The sequence below is a fragment of the Marmota monax genome, unplaced genomic scaffold (genome assembly GCF_021218885.2).
Source record: "Marmota monax isolate L192 unplaced genomic scaffold, Marmota_monax_Labrador192_F-V1.1 WCK01_AAM20220418_F8-fsc00006, whole genome shotgun sequence".
In the NCBI taxonomy this organism is placed as follows: Eukaryota; Metazoa; Chordata; class Mammalia; order Rodentia; family Sciuridae; genus Marmota; species Marmota monax.
In genome coordinates, this window is record NW_026693712.1 from 22,774,614 (window position 1) to 22,800,956 (window position 26,343).

Sequence of the window (26,343 nt, forward strand, 5' to 3'; positions counted from 1 at the left end):
GGGTTGTAAAAAGGTCCTGGGTGCTTACACAATATTGGAGAGGTACCTCTGGTCATTGAGTCCTTGTTATACCTACAGGGTCCCCTTTGGTTTTGTCACCTTTTCTGGTTACAGTTAGGTCAGGAAAGGATCTGGGTGTTTCTCTTATGCTATGGGGAACAAGCTCTCAAGGCACAGTGCCTACATATTTTTTTCTGAGATAGTATCTTTCCCAAGAATGCCATTACGACAGAGGGAATGGCTCTGAATGACCTCTTCTGTCTTCCAGTCTCAAGAGACATTTATTTCTTCACAATTCCAGAAGTTTTTCCCTCTTCACATGGCCCACAGTGTCATCACTTTAAAATGAACTTGGTTATGTTTTTGTTGTTTTTATAAGCCAGTGATTTAAGGTAGTTTCAGCTTTCTGTCTTCGAGAAATTCAGACAAGAAAGGAAGAAAGCCTTCATTTATCTATCTACAAAGATATCTATGTGTCTGTCTACCTAGCTGTCCATGTAAAAATGAAATTTACTCTCACTTTCTGCTATATGAGAACTCACTTTTGGATAAATTAAAGACTCAAATGTGAAAGACAAAATTATTAAACATTATGTAATATATACTTGATCTTAGACTAGAAGAGTGCAAACTATGAAGAGAGAAGAGTTATTAAACAAAATATACAAAGCTTCCAACTTGAGAGGCACCAGTGACATGCCATCACTATATTTCTCTTTTACATATTAAACATTTTTAGATTAAACTATTTCTATAAGGACCATGTTTTATATTATTTCACTTTTTTCTTCACACCACTGTTGTGATTTAGTTCCCAATTGTTATTTTTTTAATTTATTTTTTGGAGGGGCTATTGAGGATTGAACTCCGGGGTGCACTTGACCACTGAGCCACATCCCCAGCCCTATTTTGAATTTTATTTAGAGACAAGGTCTCACTGAGTTGCTTAGTGCCTTGCTGTTGCCAAGGCTGGCTTTGAACTCATGATCCTCCTGCTTCAGCCTCCGAGCCCCTGGGATTATAGGCGTCTAGCCCAATAGGTATTTTTAATATAATTATAGGACCCCCAAATGGGTGAAATAATCCAATTTCCAACATATTTTTACCTAAAAGTCTTGTAATTAAGACTTATAACTGATATGTAGCTTAATTTTACAATGGCAAATAAGATAATTAGCTATTTTAAACAACAATAGACATAAATATAAACCATACATTCAAATGCTATGCTCCGGCCATCTGGATAATTCCTACTCTGAATCTGGTTTTTATTTTCTTGGCACTAGGAATACACCAAAGGGTCTGAGACAGAGGGAAAGGGCTGGGTAAGAGGGAAGTGATCGAGAGGCTTATGTTTGGGAAAGTTACTCTCGTAGTTATTCGAAAGATGATAGAGGAACAGTGGTCAAAAACAGACCCAAAGACAAGAAGTTATTGTGTTCATCTAGGACAAAGATAATTGCATTCTGACTTAAAAGAATGGCAGAAGGGATGAAAAGGAGACTTGAGGTACACAGCTCCTTTGGAAGATGGAAATCAATGGCTCATAGTGACCAATAGTGCTTCCCCAATGAGTTGATCTTACATGAGCCTGTGAATAACCTGAAATAAAATGAGCCCTACCAATGACAATGGAAGCAAGATTTAGATAGAAACTTGGTCTCATATGACTGTGAAGCTGCCAAATAGTGCTAAATTGTTTATTTGGGGACTTATTTTTTTTAACATTAAAGAGAAGTACACTTTCATCTTACTTGAGCTATTGTTATTTTCTATTAGATTTTACAAAACCTAGTACAACATATTCTTTTATAATCTTATTTTATCGAGGTAAAAGTTGTATATAGTGAAGTACACAAATTTCTGTTGTACGATTCAGTATGTGTTTTGGTTATCTATTTCTGGTTGCAGAACATTCTAAAATGTAGTGGCTTAAAACCATAATTTATTTGTCTTTTATGAATTAATTGTACTGGATAATTTTCATTTGTGGTCTCTTCAGTGGTTTCCGGTATATATCAGCTGAGGCTGTAGTCATGTGAAGACCTGACCAGATTGGACATTATTTTAGTCAGCTTTTTCACTGCTGTGATTAAAAGGACCTGACCAGAACAATTGTAGAGGATGAAAAGTTTATTTGAGGGCTCACAGTTTCAGAGGTCTTAGTCCATATTAGGTTAGCTGCATTCCTCAGGGCTCGAGATGAGGCAGAACATCATGGTAGAAGAGTGTGGAAGAGGAAAGCTGCTCACATGGTGACCAGAAAGGAGAGAGAGAGAGATGCCACTGGCCAGATACAAATATATACTCGAAAGCCACAGCCCAATTAATTACTTCCTCCAGCCATATCCCACCTGCCTCGAGTTACCACTCAGGGAATTTATTTACTCATTAGGTTAAGGCTATAACCTAATCATTCCTCCTCCAAACCTTTTGGCATTGTCTCACATGTAAGCTTTTGGGGGACACCTCACATGCAAACCATAAGAGAGCGTACACATACTTTTGTCTTTGGTTTCTTTCACTCACCTAATACTTTTTAGATATGCATGTTGTCACATGTAGCAGTATTTATTCTTTATTATGAGTAAATAATAGAAGAAGCATAGAAATATGAGAAGAATCCTATAATATAAACATACTATGCCAATATTTATTCATTCTCCTACTGATGAATGTTTAGGCTTTTTCCAGATTAGAATTATTACGAATAACCCTGCTATAAACATTTTTGTTCAAGTTTTTTGGGACAATGCTTTAATTTCTTTTGAAATAAAATTTCTGGGTCATGGGGTGGGCATATGATTATCTTTCAAAGGCACAAATAGGTATCCTATTTGTGGAAAGTGAGTATACCTTATTTCCAATCCCAGTAGCAATATATGAGAGTTCTATTGTTCCACACCTCACAAAGCTTTGTATTGTTCAAGTTTTTTAAAAATACTCACCTTTCTAGTAAGTGAGATAGAATTTCATTTTTCTTTTAATTTTCTTGAAGACTCATTGTTTTGAACATATTGGCTTTGCTGGTCTCTCAAATTTTTCTGTGTATCATTGATAGCTGAATTTATAAAATTCTCTATATGTCTACATTTGGGGAATACATTTTCCTCCTTTCTTCTGTCAGCTAATTAATTTTTTGTTTGTCTTTGTTGCTAGGTAAATCTTTATCTGATATTTCCTTTGCAGTGCCATTTGGTACCTAATAAATTTTTACCTGTAGTGCTGTTATTGTAATTTACTTGTATTTTTGATGTTGCCTTAGTATTTCCTTTTTGATCTACAGATGACTTAGAACAATAATTTTTATTTCACAATATATGTAAGGTTTAATTCTATCTTTTTGTTATACTTTTCTAACTTAATTGTGTTTTGTCAGGAACTAATGTCATGTAGATTACCTATTTTTTGCAATTCATTTAAGACACATTTTCTAGGCTAGGGTGTGGTCAAGTTAAAAACTTATACTTGTGCACTTGGGAAGAATTTATGTTCTCTTATGTATGAATACATAATTCTTTGTATGTCCAACTGGTCAAATATGTGAATTATAATATTCAAATCTTCATCTTCTATACCTTACATGAATGCTTTGTTTTAGTTTTTGTTGTTGTTATTGTTGCCTCTTTGACCTATTAATAATTAAGAAAATATAGCTCATGTTTTACTAATTTATTTTCTTGAAGTCACACTGGCTAACTTCCTTTTCTTCAGCTATGTACACACCAGTTCAAGTCAGATATTCATTTCTCTAGGGACTTAGCTTAAATTTGTTTTCCTTTACAATTTCTTGGATTTCACATTTGTTTCTTGTCTCACAGAGTTGATTTTAGAGATGGAAGCCAAAAGCCTATGCTAATTGCCATCTTCACTGGCACTGGAACCCATATAACAAATTTTCCTATATTAATTGTTCATCAGAAATCTTTCTTTAATTGAATTAACCTACTTTTTGTGTGTGCACATTCTTCTGAGATATTTCTGTGTAGACATTTTTCACATAAACATGCTATTTCTTCTTTCATATTTATACCTTTTGTATATTTCTCTGTTCTGTTTTTATTGGCTAAGATATTCACAACATTTTGAATAGTAATAATAATATGGTATCCCTGTGCTGTCCCTGTTTTTTATAATAAAGCTCCTAAAGCCTTATCATTAATAATTTTGTTTGTTTCAATTTTTCCTGCATATCTTCAATTAAAATAAGGAAAATTCCTGTCTCTAGTTTGCAATGTTTTTTGAGTCAAGAGTGAAAACTGAATTGAATTTTGCAGCTATGTTAATAGGTGAGCTTTCTCTATAATTTTTCTTTCTCATACCTCCCCAGATCTAGTAACCATGGGTGGTCAAAATTTTCTTTCTTTTTATATGAGGTGTGATAAAATTATTTAAATTCTTAAAAGGACACAAAAAATAGTCAAATTATTAAAAGCCTTAGAATGGTATTCTGGGGAAGAAGAATAAGTAAAACACAAAAAGATAATGACAAAACTAATTTAAATAATCATAATAGCAATTTTATTTATTTATTTTTGGTGCATTATAATTATACATAATAGTGGAACTCATTATGCCATGAAATAATTTGATTAATCTCTTTCCCTATTACATTCCATTTTCCACCCTATATTAACTATTTTAAAAGCAGTTTTAAAATGTGCTGCGATTATTCTTTTGATTAGAATCAATATTTTAAAATACTGTATTATAAACGACTGAAAACATGCACAAAAGTAGGGAGACCCATGAAATGAATCCCTATTTACTTTTAATCCATATGTAATAATTATTGATTAAATCTATATATTGCAAATTATTGTGTATTACTTTAATATTTCAGATATTTATTGTTTAATATATTTATATGGTTATTTAAAAGGGTATTACAAGAAAAGCAATAGTAACTAATGAGCATTCCTCTTCTCTTAGTAAGGACCCACCAACAAGAAATACCTTTAAAATTCTTGTTTATGGATGAGGAAACAGATGCTCCTGTAAGCATTTGCACAATGACACAGATGGAGTCTGTACTGGAGCCAAGATAGGAAAAGTTAGGTGTTGATTTCTGCATTGCATACTTACCCACCACACCACAAGGAAGACAGAGGGAGACCCAAGAGGTATGGAGAAAAGGGAGGGGTGTCATGGTGAAGGAAAAAGAAAACAGGCAGAATCAATACATGGAAGGATCAGGAAAGATGAGAACTGAAAAGCCCTTGGTGGTTTTGTCCTCCAAGATCATTGTCAGCCTTGGAAAGAGTACTTCAGGGAGGGCATGATGGCAGAAATTAGATTCCTGACACTATATTTTCTGTACTGGAATAAATTTAAGAGTAAATATCAATTAATATAAAAATCATATGTGAGTGACCAACAGATTAGAGATTGGAACAGTTTAAGGAGAAACAAGTGGGGGAGACATTGTCAAAAGGCTGAGGCAATTTGACCCAAAGAATCAAAAGTGCAAACGCTTCATAGTCCCCTTACTGGAAAACAGGAGGAAAATTAAATGTCCACCAGGAAAATAGTAAATCATTAAAATCAAATCTAATGTAAGTAAAACCTAAAATCATGCTTTCCACATAAGTTTTCAAGGTAAATCTATAAAATTTATTTAAATTATTAAAACCATCCCTGGCAGTGGTAGGGAAGGTGACTGCAGGCATTCATCTATGGTGGAAAGCTCTAGAAGCCAAGAATATTAGAGAAAATGAAGAGCTAGGTCTTAGAAATAGTTGATGTCAAAAATAACTGTTTTTAAACCTTTAATTTCACTATTTGAAGGAAGATTTCATTTATCTAAAAAAAGAAAGCAATCCAATTTTTATAATCAATTTTATTCTTAAGGTTTTATTTCCATTTGACCCACACACACATTCAGTAAGTACCCTGTGTTTTGGGTACTCTAGAGAATAAAGGGCTATTTAGATCTTAAAGATAATTTTAATTCTATAAAGTTCATTTTACTTCTGCCTCATCTTTTGCTGATTCAGGAAAAACAGTGGCTAATTCTTGATGAATGTAGAAGTGAAACATTTAAATTTAATAAGTTCAGGTTAGTCTCTTTTCACTTAATGTGAGTGTCCTGTAAGAGTAAAAGAAATGGGTCTTATATTTAATGACAGAAGGAATTTTTAAAATTATGGCTTCATTTTAATTTTCTACTTTTGTTTTAAGTCTTCTGGTTGTTACTAGAGACTATGATATATGTTACTCTTTACTTCTTTGTTCAAATGTCAGCATGCTGCATCCTTATAACTGACCTGAGAAACAAAATGGTACAAATTTATCCTCTAGCAGGTTTTAATACATGGTTCAAGAATATCTCTTCATCAAATACTGCATTAGAAGCTGGATATTTCAGCTATACTATTGATTAGTATTTCTGACTATAGTTCTATTATGTAACCTCCTCTTAAACTTTTAACTATACCATTTTCTTTTTGATGGTCTCTTCTAACAGATGTTTCTGGACCTTTAATTTCTTCCACCCCACTTCTAAATCTCAGAGAATTTAGGCTCAACAATGAATAACATAAAAAATATACTTTTTGGATAAGGATATATATTTCATCTTACCATCATCTCTATGAAATGGCTATCACTTATTGGTACCTTACAATATGGGAAGTATTTTATCTTATTCAGTCCTCGTGCAACTCTGCTGAGTAGATATCATCATCCCATCTTACAGATGAGGAAACTGAAACTTGAATTGAGTAAGGGTTGGAGGATGAACACAGAAACCAAGTATCTTACCTTCTTGTCCACCTTCCTGCTTCCCTGCTCCTCCACTAAGGTCTTCCATAAAAGACTGAGATGTAGCTGTTTATATTCCTCTCATGTCCTCATCCATAGGTCTTACCCATTTGCCAAATTCAGTCTTATAGAACAATTGCTGCTGCTCGAGAAATTGTCAGACAAAAGTGTTTTGTAATCAAGGTGGTTATGAAGAACAACCTTCCCCAGCTTTGATAAAATCACAACCCCCAACTCCTCTCTCAAAGTCCTTAAAGAGCCAAGGCTGGTATTGCCAGAATCCTGGTGGTAGTGTATCATGCATTGTTTGATGCATGATATTTCTCTCTTTCCTCCTATCCTCTTCCCTCTCTCTTGACCCTTTTCCTTCCTTCTTTATCTTTCCAGATTTTCCACTACTTACAGCCTCTTTTCTCTTTCTTCTTTAAGGAAAACCAGATCAAGTATGTCTATTTGAAAAGTTCCACAGATGAATCTATCTTGTTTTCCCTTCTCTCCCTAACTCCTGAGACCTTTGGGACCCTGTGTTCCAAATGTGAGAAATATGTTAATGTTAGTGCAGTCATTTTAATGGAGATGTTTCTATGAGGTACATATGCGCAGTGGGATACTCTTTAGCCACAGAAACAATGAAATTCTGTCATTTGCAACAATATGGTGGAACTGGAGGTCATAGTGAAATAAGCCAGGAATGTAAATATAAGTACTGCACAACCGGAACTCATATGTGGAGTTTAAAATAACTGTTCTTGTAAAAGTTGAGGGGAGAATGGTGATTACCAGAGGCTGAAGAGGGTAGGAGGAGGCTGGGGGTAGGAAAGGTTGGTCATTAGGTGCCATTATGCAGTTAGGAATTCTGGGGTGCTATTGCAAATAAGTGACTCTGTATAGCATTTGAGTGCCGTATATCTCAAAAAGCTAAAAGAAATAATTTTGAGTGTTTTTGCCATAAAGAAATCATAAATGTTTAAGAACATAGATATGTTTAGCTTGGTTATACAATGTATACCTGAATTGAAACATCAAAAGCGTACCCAATTAATATGTACAATTTTTATGTATTTATGTATCAGTCAAAAATAAATTTAGTTTGGTGGGTTCAGCTGGGTGCACCTGTAATCCTAAAGACTTGGGAGGCTGAGGCAGGAGGATTGCAGGTTTAAAACCAGGGTCAGCAACTTAGGCCCTAAGCAACTTAGTGAGATCCTGTCTCAAAAATAAAAAAAAATAAAAGATAAAGCCTAGGATGTTGCTCGGGGGTTAAATGCTCCTGGGTTCAATCTCTTGTACCAAAAAAAAAAAAAAAAGTAAAAAATTAATTGAACTTTAATAAAAATTTTGGTGAGGATAAGTAACTTTCATATACTGTCAGTGATAATGTAAGTTGGTACAGCTAGTATGGAAAAATAGTACAGAAGTTCTTTAAAAGTTTTAAAACAGAACTACTATATGATGGAGCAATCCCACCCCTAGGTGGATATCCAAAGGAAATGAAATCAGTATGTCAAAGAGATATTTGCACTCTCACATTCATTGCAGCATTATTCCATGTCTTGCATCCAAGATATGGAATTAACCTAACTGTCCATTGAAGGGTGAATAATAAAACATTGTGCATATATATATAATGGATTATTATTCAACCTTAAAACGAGAAGGAATTCCTTTCATTCTTTCATTTGTGACAAAATGGGTGAATTTGTAAGGCTTTTTTTTTTTTTACCATGCATTACACTAAATGAAAGAAGCCAGACACAGAAAGACAAAAACTACATCATCTTATTGATGTGTAGAATCTAAAACAGTCAAACTGAAAGGAGCAGAGAGCAGAAAAGTGGTTATCAGGGGCTGTGGTAAGGGGGTAGAAATGAGAAGCTCTTACACAGAGGTACACACTTTAGCTAGATAAGATGGGCAAGTGCCCAGATATTGTTCATTATGATGATTATAGTTAAAAGTAATGTGTATTTGGGAGCTGGGGTTGTATAGCTCAGTGGTAGAGCTCTTGCCTAGCACATGTGAGGCACTGGGTTCAATCCTCAGCACCACCCAAAAATAAGTAAATGAAATAAAATTATTGTATCCATCTATAACTAAAAAATATTTAAAAAATAATGTATATTTTAAAACTACTAAGAGAACGAGTCTTGCATGTCGTCTTCATACAAACCAAAAAGAGATCTAGGTGAAGTGATGAGTATCTTAGTTAACTTGATGTGGTAATCATTTCACAGTGTATATGTATCAAAACATCACATTATATAACATAAATACATGCAGTTTTTATATATTGTACCTCAAAAAACAAAAACAAAACCCTGAGGGAAAAGGTGCCAGCTGGACTGGCTCTTACCTCAGTGGTCTGGTAAGGGACATGCTTCTAAGTTCATCCACATGGTTGGTAGAATTCAGCTCAATGAAGTTGCAGCTCTGGGGGTCCTGCTCCCCTCCCCCTGCTTTGTCATTATTTTGGGTTTTGACTGGGGTAGGTATTTCTCAGTTTTTAGAGGCATTCTAGAGTGAATTCTTGAATCTACATGAAAATTTCAGGATAATTATCAATAACTAAAGCTGTCCTACACAAAACTTAATTTTAAAAATTTGTAAAATAGTGATTTCTTTCCCAGTCTTATACCATTCAGAGCTGTTTGTGCTTGTAAGCAAGGTACTGATACAATAATTCTTTTTATCACTAGTGTGTTTAAATTGCATATATAGTAAAGAAATTGCCAATGTTAGCAATGTGTGCATTCATCGAGGTGCAATGAAAAACAGCTTACTATATTTATTTGTTCTATGAGTTTGTCTTTCATATTGTGACCTAGTGCTGAATACATTGAACTAGGATATCACTGGAAGTGCAGTTTGAACTGATGTCTGTGTTTGTTGCAGAATCAACAAATATTTTCTATTTTTAAAATTGATTTTATTTTTTCAAAATACATGACAGCAGAATGCATTATAATTCTTATTAAACATATGGAGCACAGTTTTTCATATCTTTGTATATAAAATATGTTCACACCAATTCATGTCTCTATACGTGTACTTTTTTTTGCATTACAATTCTTATTACACATATATACCACAATTTTTCATATCTCTGTTTGTATATAAAAAGTATGTTGACACCCAATTCGTGTCTTCATACATGTACTTTGGATAATGATGTCCATCACATTCCACAACAAATATTTTCAAGTAAGCATCTTGTATGCAGTTGTTGACTAGTGTCTTGAAAACTGAATATATTTTCTTAGTCCTAGCAACACAGAGTGCTGCATTATGAGAAATTGCAAAGGATTAATATTTCTTCTTTTAACTTTTTATCCAATACTTTCTTTTAGTTTTTCAACTTACATATCTTATATAAATGGCATTTAAAGAGTGATGTTTATTGCTTCATTAGATGGTACATATTCAGAAATAAAATACTTTTGTTTTGGCAGTTCAAAAATAATCAAACTTCATATGATACACTTGTAAGAGACTGGTAGAAATTTTTTTAGTTTCTTATTTCTTTGGACTCATATCATGATTTGGTTATTATTATTATTGCCATATTCACAGAAGCATTATCTTGAGCAAAGAAATTCAGTGAAGCCTGTTTTGTCATGAGTAAATTGTAATAAAATTATGCTAGTTTTTTATTTACTTTGCTGGTTTAGCTAATTATATTACAAATAAAAAACAGACTTTATATTCATTAAAATAATTATAAAGTAAATGTTAAAATAATTAACTGCTTACATTTCCCAAGATTTTTAAATACTTTGTGTTGGAGTTGGAAAGGTAATTTCAAAATATCTCACACTGCAATGAAGCTCTATTGTTACATGTAATGATAATGATGATGATAATTACAGTAATTCCTTTACTGATAGGTTCAAGTTTGGGGCTCGACTAAGAATCTAATGAAGAATATTCTTTGAAAAGAGCAAAAAATTTTTCTGAAAGTTGCAACCATATCAGATCCTATACGTCAATGCTTTTTGAGAGGTAGGATAATTTAAAATATTGTTTTCCTTGTTTATTTACCCTATTGAATGTTTAATTCCAACATTGTATAGGAAACATTTGTGAAGACATTCATTTTATTCTCTTGCAAATTTGAGATTATTTGGTTTCTGTTTCTACTACTTAGTCAAAATAAATCGTAATCTATAAAATGTATTAAGGAACACAAATGGTATTTTTTTATGTCACAATACTATTCAAGTAGCGGTTTACAAAGCAGGGTCAGTTGTACATTGTTCCCAATATATTAACAAGGTAAACTAGAATTGGAGACTCAGTATTCACAAGTGTTTACAGCAACTTGACATTTTCTTCCCCATTGAAGCTGGGCAAGTCTGTTCAACAGGGTGTTGCAAGTTCACATGTTGAGCAGAACATGCAAATATCGACCACCATTACTAGATGTGAAGAATCAAAGAACTAAAATAATTAGTTCTTTACTTCATGAAATCTTAAAAAAAAAAAACCATGACAAATCATATTCAGTCCTGTGAAATATCTCAGCAAACAGCTTAAAGCTCTAACATAATGCACACCAAGACCACTTTGTCTTCAATTTCCCTTATTATTATTTTTTCATCCTGTACTTTTTCCTTTCCTCCATTTGAACATTAATTATTTTAGCCTAATTCATGAGTATGTCTCTTCATATTTGTATTTCTAAGCTATATTTCTGAAATGTATAGCATGTTATGAACTGTGGACTTGCTTGTACAGCCTTCTGTTTTTTTATTACTTCTTTTGAAGATGTTGTCTTTATTTAGTTTGCTTAAACACTTTATCTTCATAATTTTATGTCTCATGATAAATACTTGTCAAATTTGCAGCATTTATTACTAGACTTATCAAATTAGCTTTTTTTTTTTTTGCATATTTGTATTTGTTGAGTATTTTTCTTTCAGTGGTCTGTACTTAAGTGTATCTTATCCTGCGTTTGTTGAATTTGAAGTGATTTCCTCTTAAGGTGGAAATGTTCCAGGGTGGTGTTGTTAGCTATTAAAGAAAGTATGCCTCTGAAAAATTAATTCTGTTTGGGAACAAGTTGTATTTTACACCAAACTTAGGTTGACTCTGAATGGCCTTTCTGTACATAGCTCAGCACAGCTGCTGACTTAAAAGTGTATTTTCTTTGCATTCAGATGGATGTGGATGATTAGAAGCAGACCTTGTTAATCACTGGTAGCAATAGATAAGGATGTTTTGAATTTATGATCCATTTTGTTCTGGATATTTTCCCATTGCTGTTTGGATCTGTTTTCCATCTTTCTCCACTTGATCCTGTGCCTTCTGTTTTTAGTTTGGTTTAGCTAATGGGAAACATAGGCAGATAATTGACCTGGTGTGTGGGAGGAAACTGAAAGAGAGCTCCCACTCTTCAGGCTCCCCCTTAGAGGCAGAAAGGTTACACCTTTGACCAAAGGCTAAAGCTTTTTATTGAGCACCCATTCTTGTCTGGCTGTTCTCTCTGGGTCCCTCTTCCCCTTAAGTCCTAAGAGTGGTAATAGTTTGTCCTCTTCTTGCTCACTCCTGAGAACCTTACTGTCTTATTTTATAATTCTGTCCACCTCTTTGGAAAGAATTCCCTCTTTCATTTCCCCATTTGAGTGTTACTTATGTTTCCTTCCAAAATTATGACTGACATAAATGATCTGTTTTTAAAGTTAGTTATATTAAAAATGAAATCTAAAATAATTTAGTATAAATAGACCTATTTTATTAATTTTACTGATTAATTATTCAACTAAACACAAAGATATGTCCCTGATTTAGTTATACATGCAGAAAATATGCTCATATATTCTTCAAAAGAAAAAGGAAATCTGGGTGCGATGGCAAGCTGAGGAACACAATCAAAATGGCAAAAGATAAGAGACATAAAATGAAATTAGCAATTTGCCTTAAAAACAGAAAATATAGTAGTCTAATAATGATTATAAGCCCTTCTATAAAGCTTTATAAATGTTGATTCAATATATGATTTATACATATATTGAGCTATTTATTTCTCACAGGGGGAATATTACCTTCATTTTACAGGTGAGGAAACTGAGGTACAGTGCAGTTAAGTATAGCCTGTCTTCTTAGCTACTATGTCATGCTGTTTATTCAATGGTTTTGCTAACAAAACTGCTAACTTACAACACAGACTAAATATTATATGAATGGATTTGCTTACAATAGTAACACAATAGGAACATAGATTTTTGGAAGCAAAGGTAGGTTTTATTTCCAGGTGTCAATTTAAATTTAAATATAGATTGTTCCCTAGTAAGCTGTTTTTAAGCTTGATTTTCCTTTTTGGTACCCTTTTCCACAAATAGTGAATTGGCATGACATATATTATTAAGTATTATGAGTAAGTTTTTATATTAACATAAATTTTGTTTTTCTTTAGGTTTCTGATCTGCAGCAATGCCTGTTAGAAATTTCAGAGACACATCGTCCTGTCATGAAGAACTATTTAAGTTTTATTCTCAAAAATTAAATAGAAAAAGTGATATATCAAGGTAAGTCAGAAAAAATTGTATTATTAAAGTAGGAGATCCATGGACATAGTAGAGAATCTTAAAAGTTCACAGATTGTGAAAAATAAAAACAAAAACAAAAACATAGTTCTCTAACCAAGAGTAAAGATGTTAAAATTTACTATTTTTTTAAATAGTTTCATTTATTTCAACAACCATATTCTTTTAAAAACTGTGAGTTGTGCACTTAAATAGACATATTCTATACTTATTTAATTTAAAATTTTAAAATGTTATGTTCCTCTTAATTTGCCATAGTAATCCACAAAATACATAAAATATTTAATGACTGCTGTATTGTGATACATTTTAGTTATTTTGTAGTCCTTTGATATTTTAAATTTAGTCACAATAGAATGTTTTATGTATTTCAGATTATTTTCTTTGGGATAAAATAGGTACAAATGCAACTTAAAAGAACTTCATGAAAAGTTTATGATCACAGAGAGTGTATTTTCTCTAGTTGTGTTTTGTTATATCATTTCCCTAACACCATTGTGATTCATTAAAAAAGGGGGAGACAGGAGATGTTATTATTCATCCAGAACCCTATAGTGATGAAAATAAAATTCATAATAAAGTTAAAAATGAATAGTTTTGCTATAATTTATATGAACATGAAAGATATATTTAGTGTTATACTGAAGAAACAAGGAAAATTGGTGCATCTAAATGGTCAAGAACACTAGAAATAAAAGCCAACAGGACCTAATAAAATTTAGGCTGTTCTTTTACTAATAGGAAAAAGATCAACAGAGGAAAAATAATTTGTATAAAATTCTTCAGAGTAAGTTTTATTGATTTTATTTTTTTAAAATACATGACAGTGGAATGCATTATAATTCTTATCACACATATAGAGTACAATTTTTCATATCTTTGTATATAGAGTATGTTCATGTCAATTCATGCCTTTATACATGTACTCTGCATTGCAATTCTTATTACACATATGTACCACAATTTTTCATATCTGTTTATATATAAAGTATGTTGACACCCATATGAGTCTTCATACATATACTTTGGATAATGATGTCCATCACATTCCACCATCCTTGCTAATCCCCTGCCCCCTCCCTTTCCCTCTCACCCCTCTGCCCTAACTAGAATTCATCTAATCCTTCCATGCTCTCCTTCCCTACCCCACTATGAGTCAGCCTCCTTATATCAGAGAAAACATTCGGCATTTGTTTTTTTGGGATTGGCTAACTTCACTTAGCATTATCTTTTCCAACGCCATTCATTTACCTGCAAATACCAGGGTTTTATTCTCTTTTAATGCTGAGTAAAATTCCATTGTGTATATATGCCACATTTTTTTTATCCATTCATCCACTGAAGGGCATCTAGGTTGGCTCCACAGTCTAGCTATTGTGAATTGTGCTGCTTATAAACATTGATGTGGCTGTATCCCTGTAGTATGCTGTTTTTTAAGTCCTTTGGGTATAGACTGAGGAGAGGAAGAGCTGGGTCAAATGGTGGTTCCATGCCCAGATTTCCAAGGAATCTTCATACTGCTTTCCATATTAGTGGTACCAATTTGCAGTCCCACCAGCAATGTATGAGTGTACCTTTTCCCCCACATCCTCTCCAACTCTTATTGTTGTTTGTCTTCATAATAGCTGCTATTCTGACTGGAGTGAGATAATATCTTAGAGTATTTCTGATTTACATTTCTCTGATTGCAACAAAATGAAATTAAACCCCTATCTCTTACCATGCACAAACTTAACTCAAAATGGATCTAGGACCTATGAATTAAACCAGAGACTCTGCATCTAATAGAAGAATAAGTAGGTCCTAATCTCCATCATGTGGGATTAGGTCCCAACTTCCTTAATAAGACTCCTATAGCATAAGAATTAAAACCAAAAATCAACAAATGGGATGGAATCAAACTAAAAAGTTTCTTCTCAGCAAAAGAAACAATCTGTGAGGTGAACAGAGAGCCCACATCCTGGGATAAATTTTTTACCCCTCACACATCAGATAGAGCACTAATCTCTAGGGTATAAAAAGAACTCAAAATGCTAAGCACAGAAAAAACAAATAACCCAATCAACAAATGGGCCAAGGACCTGAACAGACACTTCTCAGAAGAGGACATATAATCAATCAACAAATATAAGATTGCTTTTCTCCTTCCAAAATTCATCTGCAGTGGGAAAGGCTAAAAGTCTGGGGTCCAAGGTTTCAGTATTTGCCTCCTCCCTTCAGGACCCATTGTGTTTGGGAAGGGGTGAATGTTGAATGTTTGTTTTTGGCAGAGATGCTGGGGATGGACCTAGGAAAAGATGAAAGTTTGTTTTTTTCCTTGGAGCCCATTGTTACTGAGAAAGGATGTACTGGGAGAAGTTTAATGTTTGGCTAATTTTCCTCCCTCCTCCTGAGACACACTGTCCCTCTATTTTTTCCTGGGGGGGCGGGTGTCCATACACCACTGAATCGGGTTCACTCTGTGTGAATTGGGCTGGCCACTAAAAACCGCACAAACACAGAAAATACATTTTGGGGGGTGCAATGATGGCTCCTTGGACTCAGCTCCCAAAAGGAAATCAAGAGAAAGGCAAGAGAGTCAGGCAAGAGAGAGAGAGCAGGCCCCCAACTCTGGTTTTTATTGGGGTAAGCTGTTTGTTAGAACATTCCATACAAATAAGGCAAAGGGGTAATATTACAAGAGAACAAGGGGTTGGGTTTCAGAGGGTGGAGTCTTGCTTGGTGATATCTTGGTCAGCAGTTTGACATCTTGAAGAGTCACACCCATCTCAGGTGCTGTGTAGGGTCATAGGCAGAGAAAGAGAAAAGGCACACATATGTTGCCCAACCCAATCAGAGCAGCAACATCAGTCTAGTTCCCTCATGTGCTCAAATGTGCATAGGTCACACACACAGCCCATGGATGGCTTGCCACGGCAGTGGGGGTAGGGTGGGGGGGGTTGTCTTGTAGGAATGTTATTTTCCATAACCCTTCAATTATATCAAATGAATAAAAAACAGAAGTATTTGGTGCACAAAACAAAACAAAACAGAGTATTTGGTGGACCGTCAATCTCTTATGGCATTAACTACAAACCAGATATTAATAGATATTATGCCAAATAGTAGTGGAGTAGGTTCTCAAACAAATTTGAAAATATATCTAAATAGTGTAAATACTTATAACAAAAAAAGAAAATTGGAACAGAAATTCTTTTCACAGTGATGAAGTAAATTACTGGATCTTGGATTTCCCATCTTCTAGAACTGTGAGAAATAAAATGTTTTAAATACCCAGTCTGTGCTGTTTTGTTACAGCAGCCTAGGCAGACACTTATTATGTTTATCTCAGATATTTTTCTTTGATAAAGAACACTTCAACAGATAAAGTTACTTTCTAAAGTATCTGAATCTATTTCTACTTTTTTCACCAGTCTCTGAGCGTATTGCTTCTTCCCATGTTCACCAACATCTGATATTATCGAAAGTCAAAATATTGTTATCATTTATTTGCCTGATAAATGATTTTTAATCTCTAAAAACTACTGAGTCTGACCATTTATTTATGTTTGCTGCTATTAAAACCTCTGTGAATTATTTGTTCACATACTTATCCATCTTCCTTTGTATTATTCTTATTGACATGTTGGTATTCGTACATATTTATTACAAATTTTCCCAGAGTGTGTCCCATCTTTTAACTTTGTTTTTATGGTGTCTTTAATTATATAGAAGACTTAAAAATTGATTAGTCATTGTTTTTAAGATTCATTCAAGCTGTTGAGTGTAGCTGTATTCTTTTTACTGCTAATTTGTTCATTTCATTGGTGCATTTTATTAACATGCCACAAATTACCCATTCATTCTACTTTTGTTGAACATTTCAATTGTTTTCAATTTGCAGTTATTGTTAACAATGTTACTATAAAATTAAATGTCTTAAAATTAATATCCTGGCATACATCCAAAGGTACATACCTACGTAGGAGTGAAATTGCTGGGTCACGGGATATATATTCAGATTTAGTTTTAAAACTTATTTAGAATATGTTTATATAGTAAATATTTATCTAATATAAAACATTTATGAAATTATTAGTCTTTATGAAGTCAAATATCTCAATAATTTATTAGTCATTTTGTATCTTGGTTAAGAACTCTTTTTACCCCGATGACATAGATACTCTTGTGTATTATTTTCCGAAAATCTTAGTGTGTTTTTATATCTGTAATGCATGTGAAATTTTGTGAATAATATTAAGTTCAGGTTCAATTTCTTTTTCTAATATACACTCTCAGTTTATTAACACCATGTATTGAAAATCACTCTTTCCCCACTCTTTCTCTATTGCAGTTATGTCATGCATGAAGTGTCCACATGTAATTTATGTTTCTCTACTCTCCATTGTGTTTCATCATCTATTTGTCTGTTTTCGCACCAATTCCACACCACCTGGTTTAGTATGGTTTAATAATAACATTTAAAAGTCAATGAATAATTTATCAAACTTGTCTTTTTCAGTGATATCTTATATATTAATTTCGGAAATCAATCTGTCACCTTTTTTTCAAAAAGTTGGTAGGATTTTGTATTGGGTTTTTCTGAATCTACAGATCAACTTGGGGAGAGCTGATATCATCAAAATCAGGATTCTAATCCATGAACTATGGATGGCTATCCATACATATATTTATAAAATTTTCCAAGTAAAGTTTTCATTTTGTTCAACTGGAGTATTATTCATCTTTTATTAGATTTATTCCTACACATTTACTATTTTGATGCTATTATAGATTATATACATATGTAAATTTGTTTTTAAAACTCTGTTTTCCAGCCATAACTAGAAGAAATATCATTGACTTCTATATCTTGAATTTTCACACAGAAATTTTGCTAATTTTTTCTAATTAGTTCTAAACATATTTGTCTCAATTTTGACTTAAAAGTAATATTCTAAATATTTCATGATTTTTTAATTCAAAATTTATCTAGTATTTTAATTCCATCTTGTGGTTTTTAGATTTCATTGTTATTTAAAATAAGTTTTACTTTCTATTTTGTTTCTTGTTTACTACTTTCCTTGCTTCCTTCTTGCTTCTTGGACCTTCTATTTGCTATTGTTTTCATTTGCGCAAGGTGTAGTTTTTTAAATTCCCCTTATTGAGATTTTGCTGTGGACAAAAATGTCAGTTTGTGTTTGTATCAAAATGTCATTATTTTACTCCTAGTTCTGAACATGTTTGGAGTTATCTCTGGGTCACTGTCACTTACATTCTCCCCACCCCCACCTCCCAGTGCCTCATGGGTGGCATTTCACTGTGGTTCAGCTTCCATTATTGTCATAGAGAAGTTAGGTAAATTTTAATACCATGTTATGTTTAATCTGGTTTTTATCTTATCCTTCTGGGAGGTTTTCGAAGTTTTACTGTCTTCTGTTTTCTGTAATATGTGAGAATATAAGTTTATAAAAATTATCTTGTTTGCAGTTCCTGGCCTTTTTGAATCTGATAACTTTTTTATCATTCCTGAAAAAAATTATTAATTTTTATCTTTTCAGGCATTACCTTGACCACATTTTTTCTCTTTTCTCTTCTTATTAATTAAATGTATACAAGATGAATTTGTGTCTTACATGTTTACTCTTTCCCTTCCATTTTTCAAAGATTTTTTTCCTCTTTCTACTGTGTGTTAGTTTGCTTTTCCTTGCTGTGATAAAATATCTGAGAAAAATAACTTAGAGGAGGAAAGATTTATTTTGGTTCACCAGTTTAGAGGTTGCAGTCCATGGTTGGCTGGCCCCATTGCATTGGGTTTGAGGCAAGGTAGGAGAGAAAACTGTTAATGTTGTAGCACCCAGGAAGGGGAGAGATAGAATAGATAAATAGAAATATATATTATACTCTCTCTCTCTCTCTCTCTCTCTCTATATATATATATATATATATATATATATATATATTACTATATATATAATATACTCTCCTGGGGTACATTCCCAGTGACCTACTTCCTCCAACTAGGCCTATCTCCTACATTTTTACCACTTACCAATTATACTATCAAATTATTAATTCATAAATATATTAATCCATTGATGAGGTCAGAGCACTAATTACTAATTACTTCCCAAGAGCCCCATACTTGATTATTGCTTCATTAGGGACTAAGCCTGAAACACATGAGATTTTGGGGACAGTCCAGATCCAAACCATAATATACTACATTTCAAATAATTTATTTTGAACTTTCTTCCAACTAAGGAATTCTCCCATTGACAAATTTATCCATTTAATAGTAAGAATTGTATCTTACATTCTAGTAATTTATTTAACTTTCTTCTGATTTGCTATGTAGACAAGATTTTTGATTACCTGTAAATACTTTTAAACATGTTTGATATAAGCATGGCAGATTTTATAGTTTGGGCTGATCAATTGACTGCAGTCAAGTTACTGTTTCTACTCATTCTCATATGTCATTTTTTCCTGGTGTCTTGTCATTACTCCCTTGCCCTTGGGGAAGAATATTTCTGTATATTTTTGAGGGGTAGGAGAAAGGAGTCATCTTCCAGAGAACCTTGGCATTTAGTTCTCTATCAGGCACCTATTAATGCTGCCAACCTGGGATTACTGAAGCTAAATACATTGCCTGAGTTTTCTTGGTCAATAGTCTGTGTCTTTCATGAAGGTGCATCTATATTAGAACCAATCTTCTCAGCAATAGACTTATTTTCCTTTCTCTGCTGAACCCCAAGGTAGCCCTGGATTTGAGGAAAAGGGAGTGTTCAGTTCTGAGAATTCTTACTTTGTTATTTAGCCAAACAATATAGAGATATTTTAAAATAAGCTTCCCACACTTTGAAAATCCTGCTTTCTTCTTATCACATGGTCACCTAGAAAACATCCTTGCCCTTTTCTTTGTTGCCCCCATATGAAGGGAAAACAGATGTCTGATGTGAAGCAGGGTCCTACCTTGCATTAGGAATATTACCTTTGGATCTCTTCTTATCTGTGCCATGAATATTTTTATAAACCTCATATTCAATGTCTTTAGTTTACTCTTCCTTAGGGGAAAATGAGTTTTTGCAGGCTTAGTGTGGGTTCTGTTAGAGACACTTAAGGCTCCATACAAATCCTTCAAATGACACATTTGAAGTCTACACATTTCTGGACGAAAGAGAAATTGCAAATATTTGCATTGGATTACTGATTTATAGCTTAATATTTTATTTTCTGATAATTTTTTTGTAACTAAAATGATTTTATTGTATATAGTTTATTTTCTTTTTACTACATTAGAAAAGACAAGATGCTTCTAAATATTTATGTCAAGTATACACATTTATATTGTCTGGTTGAAAATCTTTTTAAAATATTGTTTTAAAAATATTTTTAGTTGTAAATGAACAGAATACCTTTATTTTGTTTACTTAGCTTCTTATGTGGTGCTGGGGATTAAACCCAGTGCCTCATGCTTGCTGGGCAAGCGTTCTACTACTGAGCCACAACCCCAGCCACCTGGCTAAAAATCTTAAACATGAAGTAAAACATTAAGAAATTTAGTCAAGCAATTGGATGATTTAATATATTTTTTCACAGACACTTCTTGAATATTTTTTATATTTGAAAGGCTAGTCTTAAAGTTTCCTGAAATGTTAAAAAGCCTGAAATTTTTCCTTTTTAGTAATGTGTTGACACTTCTATGTTTAGTAAAATGTTCTTTACAAATATATGGTCGAAATATTTTTAAACATTTCAGAGGCATATATATATATAATATATATATGTGATATTGTTGGTTTTTTCTCTCTCTCTCTCTCTCTCACACACACACACACACATATTACAATCTGTAGGGTGGATTCTAAGTGTGTGCTGCTAGCAGCAAGAAGAAACTTTTCTAGACTCAAATTTGGGTCATTTGTTTGTTTGATATATAGTCTTTGACTTTATCTGAATTATTATAAGCCTTTAAGTGAAATTTTAATAATCAACATCTTACAGTTAGATCTGTTCATTTTAGCTGGAGACATCTATACTCTTAGCATTCGGGGGTTGGTCACAGGTGATTTAGTCACAAATACAATATTTTTAGGAGCTACATGGCCATAGAGAGCATGACCATTTTAAAAATACTGTGTTGTAACCTTCTTTAGGGTGTACAGCCGCAAATGAAATATTAGCAGTTACTCCTGAGAGTATGTGTGCACAGTAAGTAAGGTCTTGCAAAATCTTGGAAATCAGAGTCCTTTGTACTGGGATTAGAGTACTTGTAAGAGTTTTGGCTTAAGACTGTAGAAGGCAGAATATGGGACAGTTAAGGTGATAATATTTATTTTTGGTTTACAAGGTTAATACTATGAAGATTAAAAAAACTGAAATTAGGCAAGAAGGGAAAGGACAGCTCAGTGTTTGGTCAATAAAGTCAAGAAGGTCTCAAGGAAATCTGAGAGTCAGCATGCTATTTATGTCTAATAGAGACATTGATTATAAAAACCTTATAATATGCTTTCATTTTGGAAAATGTTTTCAGACACCAGGCTTTTCTTATTCCTAAATCCAACCTAATGTCAGTGATTCCACGGCTTCATCTAGGGGAAAAAGTCAGTGCTTAGGAATTCTGATTATTAAGGTTTTAGTCCTCCAGTGTTCCAGGAACCCTGTGTTTCCAAAATTATTCCTCTAACTATACCTTACTAATTCCTTAGTGTTGAGATATTCTCATGCAGAGTTTTATCTGATCACAGATCTATTTCTCATCACCCTGCACCTTCAGCACATCTTCCAGAGCGACAAACTTTTTATTAGTCTTGGAAGCAAGCACATTCTATTCCTCTTTACCCTCATATAAAGATGATATTGTCAAGATAATAAAAAAGTGACTGGCTTCTGACGTATAAGTCTTTCCTTTGTCACCTAGCATTTGCCTTCAAAGGGATATTATTGAAAATTATTCCCATATAGTTACCATGGTAATCTGATACATTACCAGTGAGTGCTTAATTAGTGGCAATTTGTGTTGTTATTTCATTCAATCTATGATAAACCATGGTCACCATGGCAAAGGCTGCTCATTGCTCTCCTTCCATATCCATTCTGTCCTTCTTCCCTATTACTAGAACCTTTAATTGGATAGGTAGGCTGACATGGAAGACTATATTTCTCAGCATCTCTTGCTGCTAGTTGTTTTCATGGGTATGATTCTGATGAGTTATGTGTTAACAGAAGTGTTGTATGTCCAGCCTTTTGTTTTCTTTTAAAAGGCAGTGTCTCTTCTTGTTCTTCACTCTGCTGCTTCCTTTAGTTGGAATAGGGATGCAACTGAGGCAGCTAGAGAAGATGCCATAGGCCATAAAGTGAAAGATATGTGTCGAGGAAAGCAGAATAGCAGCCTACAAAGTGCAATTCACAGTAGTCTTGTTATGACACCAGCCTAGGTGTCCATTAACAGATAAATGGTTTATGAAAGTGTTGTGTACATATACAGTGGAATTTTATATAGCCATAAAGAAGAATGAAATTATGTCATTTACTGGTAAATGGACAAAACATCATGTTAAGTGAAAATAAGCCAGACTCAGAAAGTCAAGAGTTGAATGTTTTTCTTTCCTATGCAAACGTTAAAGAGAAAAAAAGGAGATAAAAAGTGATCTCACAAAAATCAAAGGGAACCAGTAGAATACAGAAAGGGGATTGAGAGGGAAAGGAGAGATAGGTTAGGGGAAGTACTGTGGAATCAAATTCAGCCAAATTATGCTATGTGCATGTATGAATATTTCATGATGAATCCACTTTTATGTATAATTATAATGCACTGATTAAAAAAGTTAGAAAGGCGACCAATAGAGTAAAGGAAGGGGATCATAAAGAAGGAGGAAGAAAGGCAGAGGGGGAAATATTGGGGAATGAAATTGATCTGATTATGTGCATGTAGGAATATGTCACAATGAATTACACTATTATGTATAATTTTAATGCATCAATAAAAGCTTAAAAAAAACAAACTTCTAACACCTTGGGTCTGCCATAAGACCTCTGGATTGCTTATCTTGGTCTTTCTCATGAAAAAGAAATCAGTGTCTATTTCGATTAGTTTACAGTAATTTTAGTGAAACTGATTGCCTTAGGGAAAAAAATGTTTCTGGTAATTTTTTTGAGATTACACTAGAACTTTTTATTTCACTTAATATAACATCCTCTAACTCTGTCCATGCCACAAATGGTAAGATACCATTCCCTTTGACGCCCAAATAATATTCCAGTGTGTGTAAATCATGTTTTCTAGCTCTCTAGAACAAAGCCTGTAATCTGTGCTTCACAGCACTACCTTGGTTAACAGTTTTGGTCTTCATGTTAGCTTTATTCTCTTGCCAGATGACTCATTTATTGTGCATATGAACAAGAATTAGATTTGCTTTGGGGCTTTGATCTAGTTGGGTTAGTGGAGAACATTTTTTTCTGTGTTAGTCATCATTTGCAGTGTGGGCTAGTACATTCAAAACTTTTCTTTAAGAGTTTCTCATACACAACTGACCACCACTTCATTCATGCAGACTTGTTGACCTCACTCTGTAACAGCTGCGTCTCCACTTGAACTAGCCAATTCTTATGGTTCTCTGGCAGAAATCTGTGTTATGGGAAGAAAATAATTGCCGGAGTTCTACTACTCCATTTCCTCCTTGGAGGTATTATTGTCTTTACATTTACAATGAGCTCTTCTTCCCCAAGAGGGGGTGTCTCTACTTCATCAAACCTTTTTTTTGTGTCATCATGGAAAGGTTAACCCACAGTCAAAAAAATACATATGCATTTAACATTTTCAATTAAAATGTCATTTTATGTATGGAATGCAGTGTGATAATTTCATACATGTGTACAACATGTAATTTCACATCAGGGCAGTTAACACTTCTTCATGCAGAGACCCTTGAATTCCTCTCTTCTACTTATCTTGAGATGTATAAGAAATGGTTGAAAACTACATTTACCCTGGTGAGCTACAACTAGAACCTGTTCCTTACACTGGAACTTTTTATTTCACTTAATATAACATCCTGTAACTCTATCCATGTCACAAATGATAAGATCCCATTCCTTTTGATGGCCAGATAATATTCCATGTGTGTATATATCATGTTTCCTTTTTCTATTCATCCATCAGTGAATATCACAGTTGATTTCACATCTTGGTTACTGTGAATAGCATTGTGATAAATATGCAACTGTGGATAATAAAACGGACCTCATTTCTTTTAGATCTGTTCGTAGTAGTAGGACTGTTGGATCATATAGTAGTATTATTTTTCATTTTTTGAAAAACTTACATATTGTTCTCCATTATAGCTTACTAGGTTACACTCCTGCCAGTATTGTGTAAGTTCCCCCTTTTTACATCCTCATCAGCATTTATTTTTTGACTTTCCTATATAGCCATTCTAACTCAGGTGAGGAGATTTCCCTGATGATTAGTGATGCTGAATATTTCCTCATATATTTGTTGGTCACTTGTATATCCTCTTTTGAAAAATGTCTTTTCAGATCATTTGCCCATTTTTATTGTATCACTTGTGTTTTATTGTTGTTATTGCTGAGTTGTTAAGAGTTCCTTATATATTCTGGATTTCAACTCCTTATTGAATTAATAGTTTGCAAATATTTTCTTTCTCTGCTGGTTGTTTCTTCACTCTTTTTATTTTTTATTTTATTTTTTAGTGGCAAAGCGTCTTAGTTTGATGTAGTCTATTTGCCTATATTATTTTTATTGCCTAGGCTTTTAGGATCTTATCCAGATAATTCTTGCCCACACCATTGTCTTAAAATATTTCCTCTATGTTTTCTACTAGTAATTACATAGCTTAAGGTGTTACACTTAGGTTTTTGGTCTACTTTGATTTTATTTTTGTATTTGCTGAGAGATAGGGGTCTAGTTTCATTTTTTGAACGGATATCCAGTTTTCCCAGCACTATTTATTGAAGAGACTGTCCCTCCTCCATTGTATATTTTTGACACAACTGTCCCAAATCAGTTGGCTCTCAGTAGAAGAAATTATTTCTGGGTCTTATATTCTATTCTGGGTCTTCTATTCTATTTGATTCCATTGGTCTATGTATCAGTTTTTATCATATGCCTTTTTTGTTTGTTTTATTCATTAGATTTATATATTTACCTTTCCTTTTTGATTTGTATTTTTACTGCATTATAGTTATATATTTATATATAACAGTGTAGTTAATTTTGACTTACTCATAAATACATATAATACAATTTTCTCCATTTTAATCCCCAGTACTAACCCCTTTCCTTCCCTTCACCTCTCTCTGATCCTCTTCCTCGACTTCATTGGTATTCTATTTATCTGTTTTTAATGTTTCATTATAATTATATAAGAAATTGGAATGTATTGTGATATATTTACACACTCACATAGCATTATTGGTCAACTTCATTCCCATTGCTTTCCCTTTCCCTCCACTCCTCCCTTCTCCTTGATTCCCTACTTCTCTCTGATCTCCCTGTCTATTTTCATGAGATTTTTTTTTTTATTCTTTTCATCTCTAGCATATTAGAGGAAACATTCAACCCTTAACTTTCTGAGTCTGGCATATTTCACTTAGTGTGATATTCTCCAGTTCTATCCATTTACCAGCAAATGACGTAATTTCATTTTTCTTTATAGCTGAGTAGAACTTCATCATGTATATACACCACATTGCATTTATCTATCCATAACTTGGCTATTGTGGATTGTGCTGCTATAAACATTGGTATGCATGTGTTGTTAGAGTATGCTGATTTTTATCTTTTGGATGAATGCCAAGAAGTGAGATAGCTGGGTTAGATGATGGTTCTATTCAATTCTTTTGAGGAATCTCCATAGTGCTTTCTGGAGTGGCTGTACTAATTTGTAGTCCCATCAACAGTGTGTAAGTGTACCTTTATCCCACATACTGGTCAGCAATTATCAGTTATTCTTGATGGTTTTGATTTTAGCTGTTGGGAGATGAAATTTCAGTGTAGTTTTGATTTGCATCCCCCTGATTCTAAGGATGTTGAACA

At 33.4% G+C, this 26,343-nt stretch overlaps 1 protein-coding gene across 2 annotated transcripts in view; it reads left to right on the forward strand.

The window, feature by feature from the left end:
- Positions 1-26,343, forward strand: part of Tmem232 (transmembrane protein 232) — a 245,196-nt gene that overhangs the window by 12,231 nt on the left and 206,622 nt on the right. For both annotated transcript variants that reach the window (XM_046460395.2, XM_058584316.1), the window contains exons 3-4: positions 10,647-10,761; positions 13,175-13,286. In XM_046460395.2, the coding sequence (XP_046316351.1) occupies positions 13,192-13,286 (95 nt within the window). In that variant the 5' untranslated portion in view covers positions 10,647-10,761; positions 13,175-13,191. The remainder of the gene's footprint in view (positions 1-10,646; positions 10,762-13,174; positions 13,287-26,343) is intronic.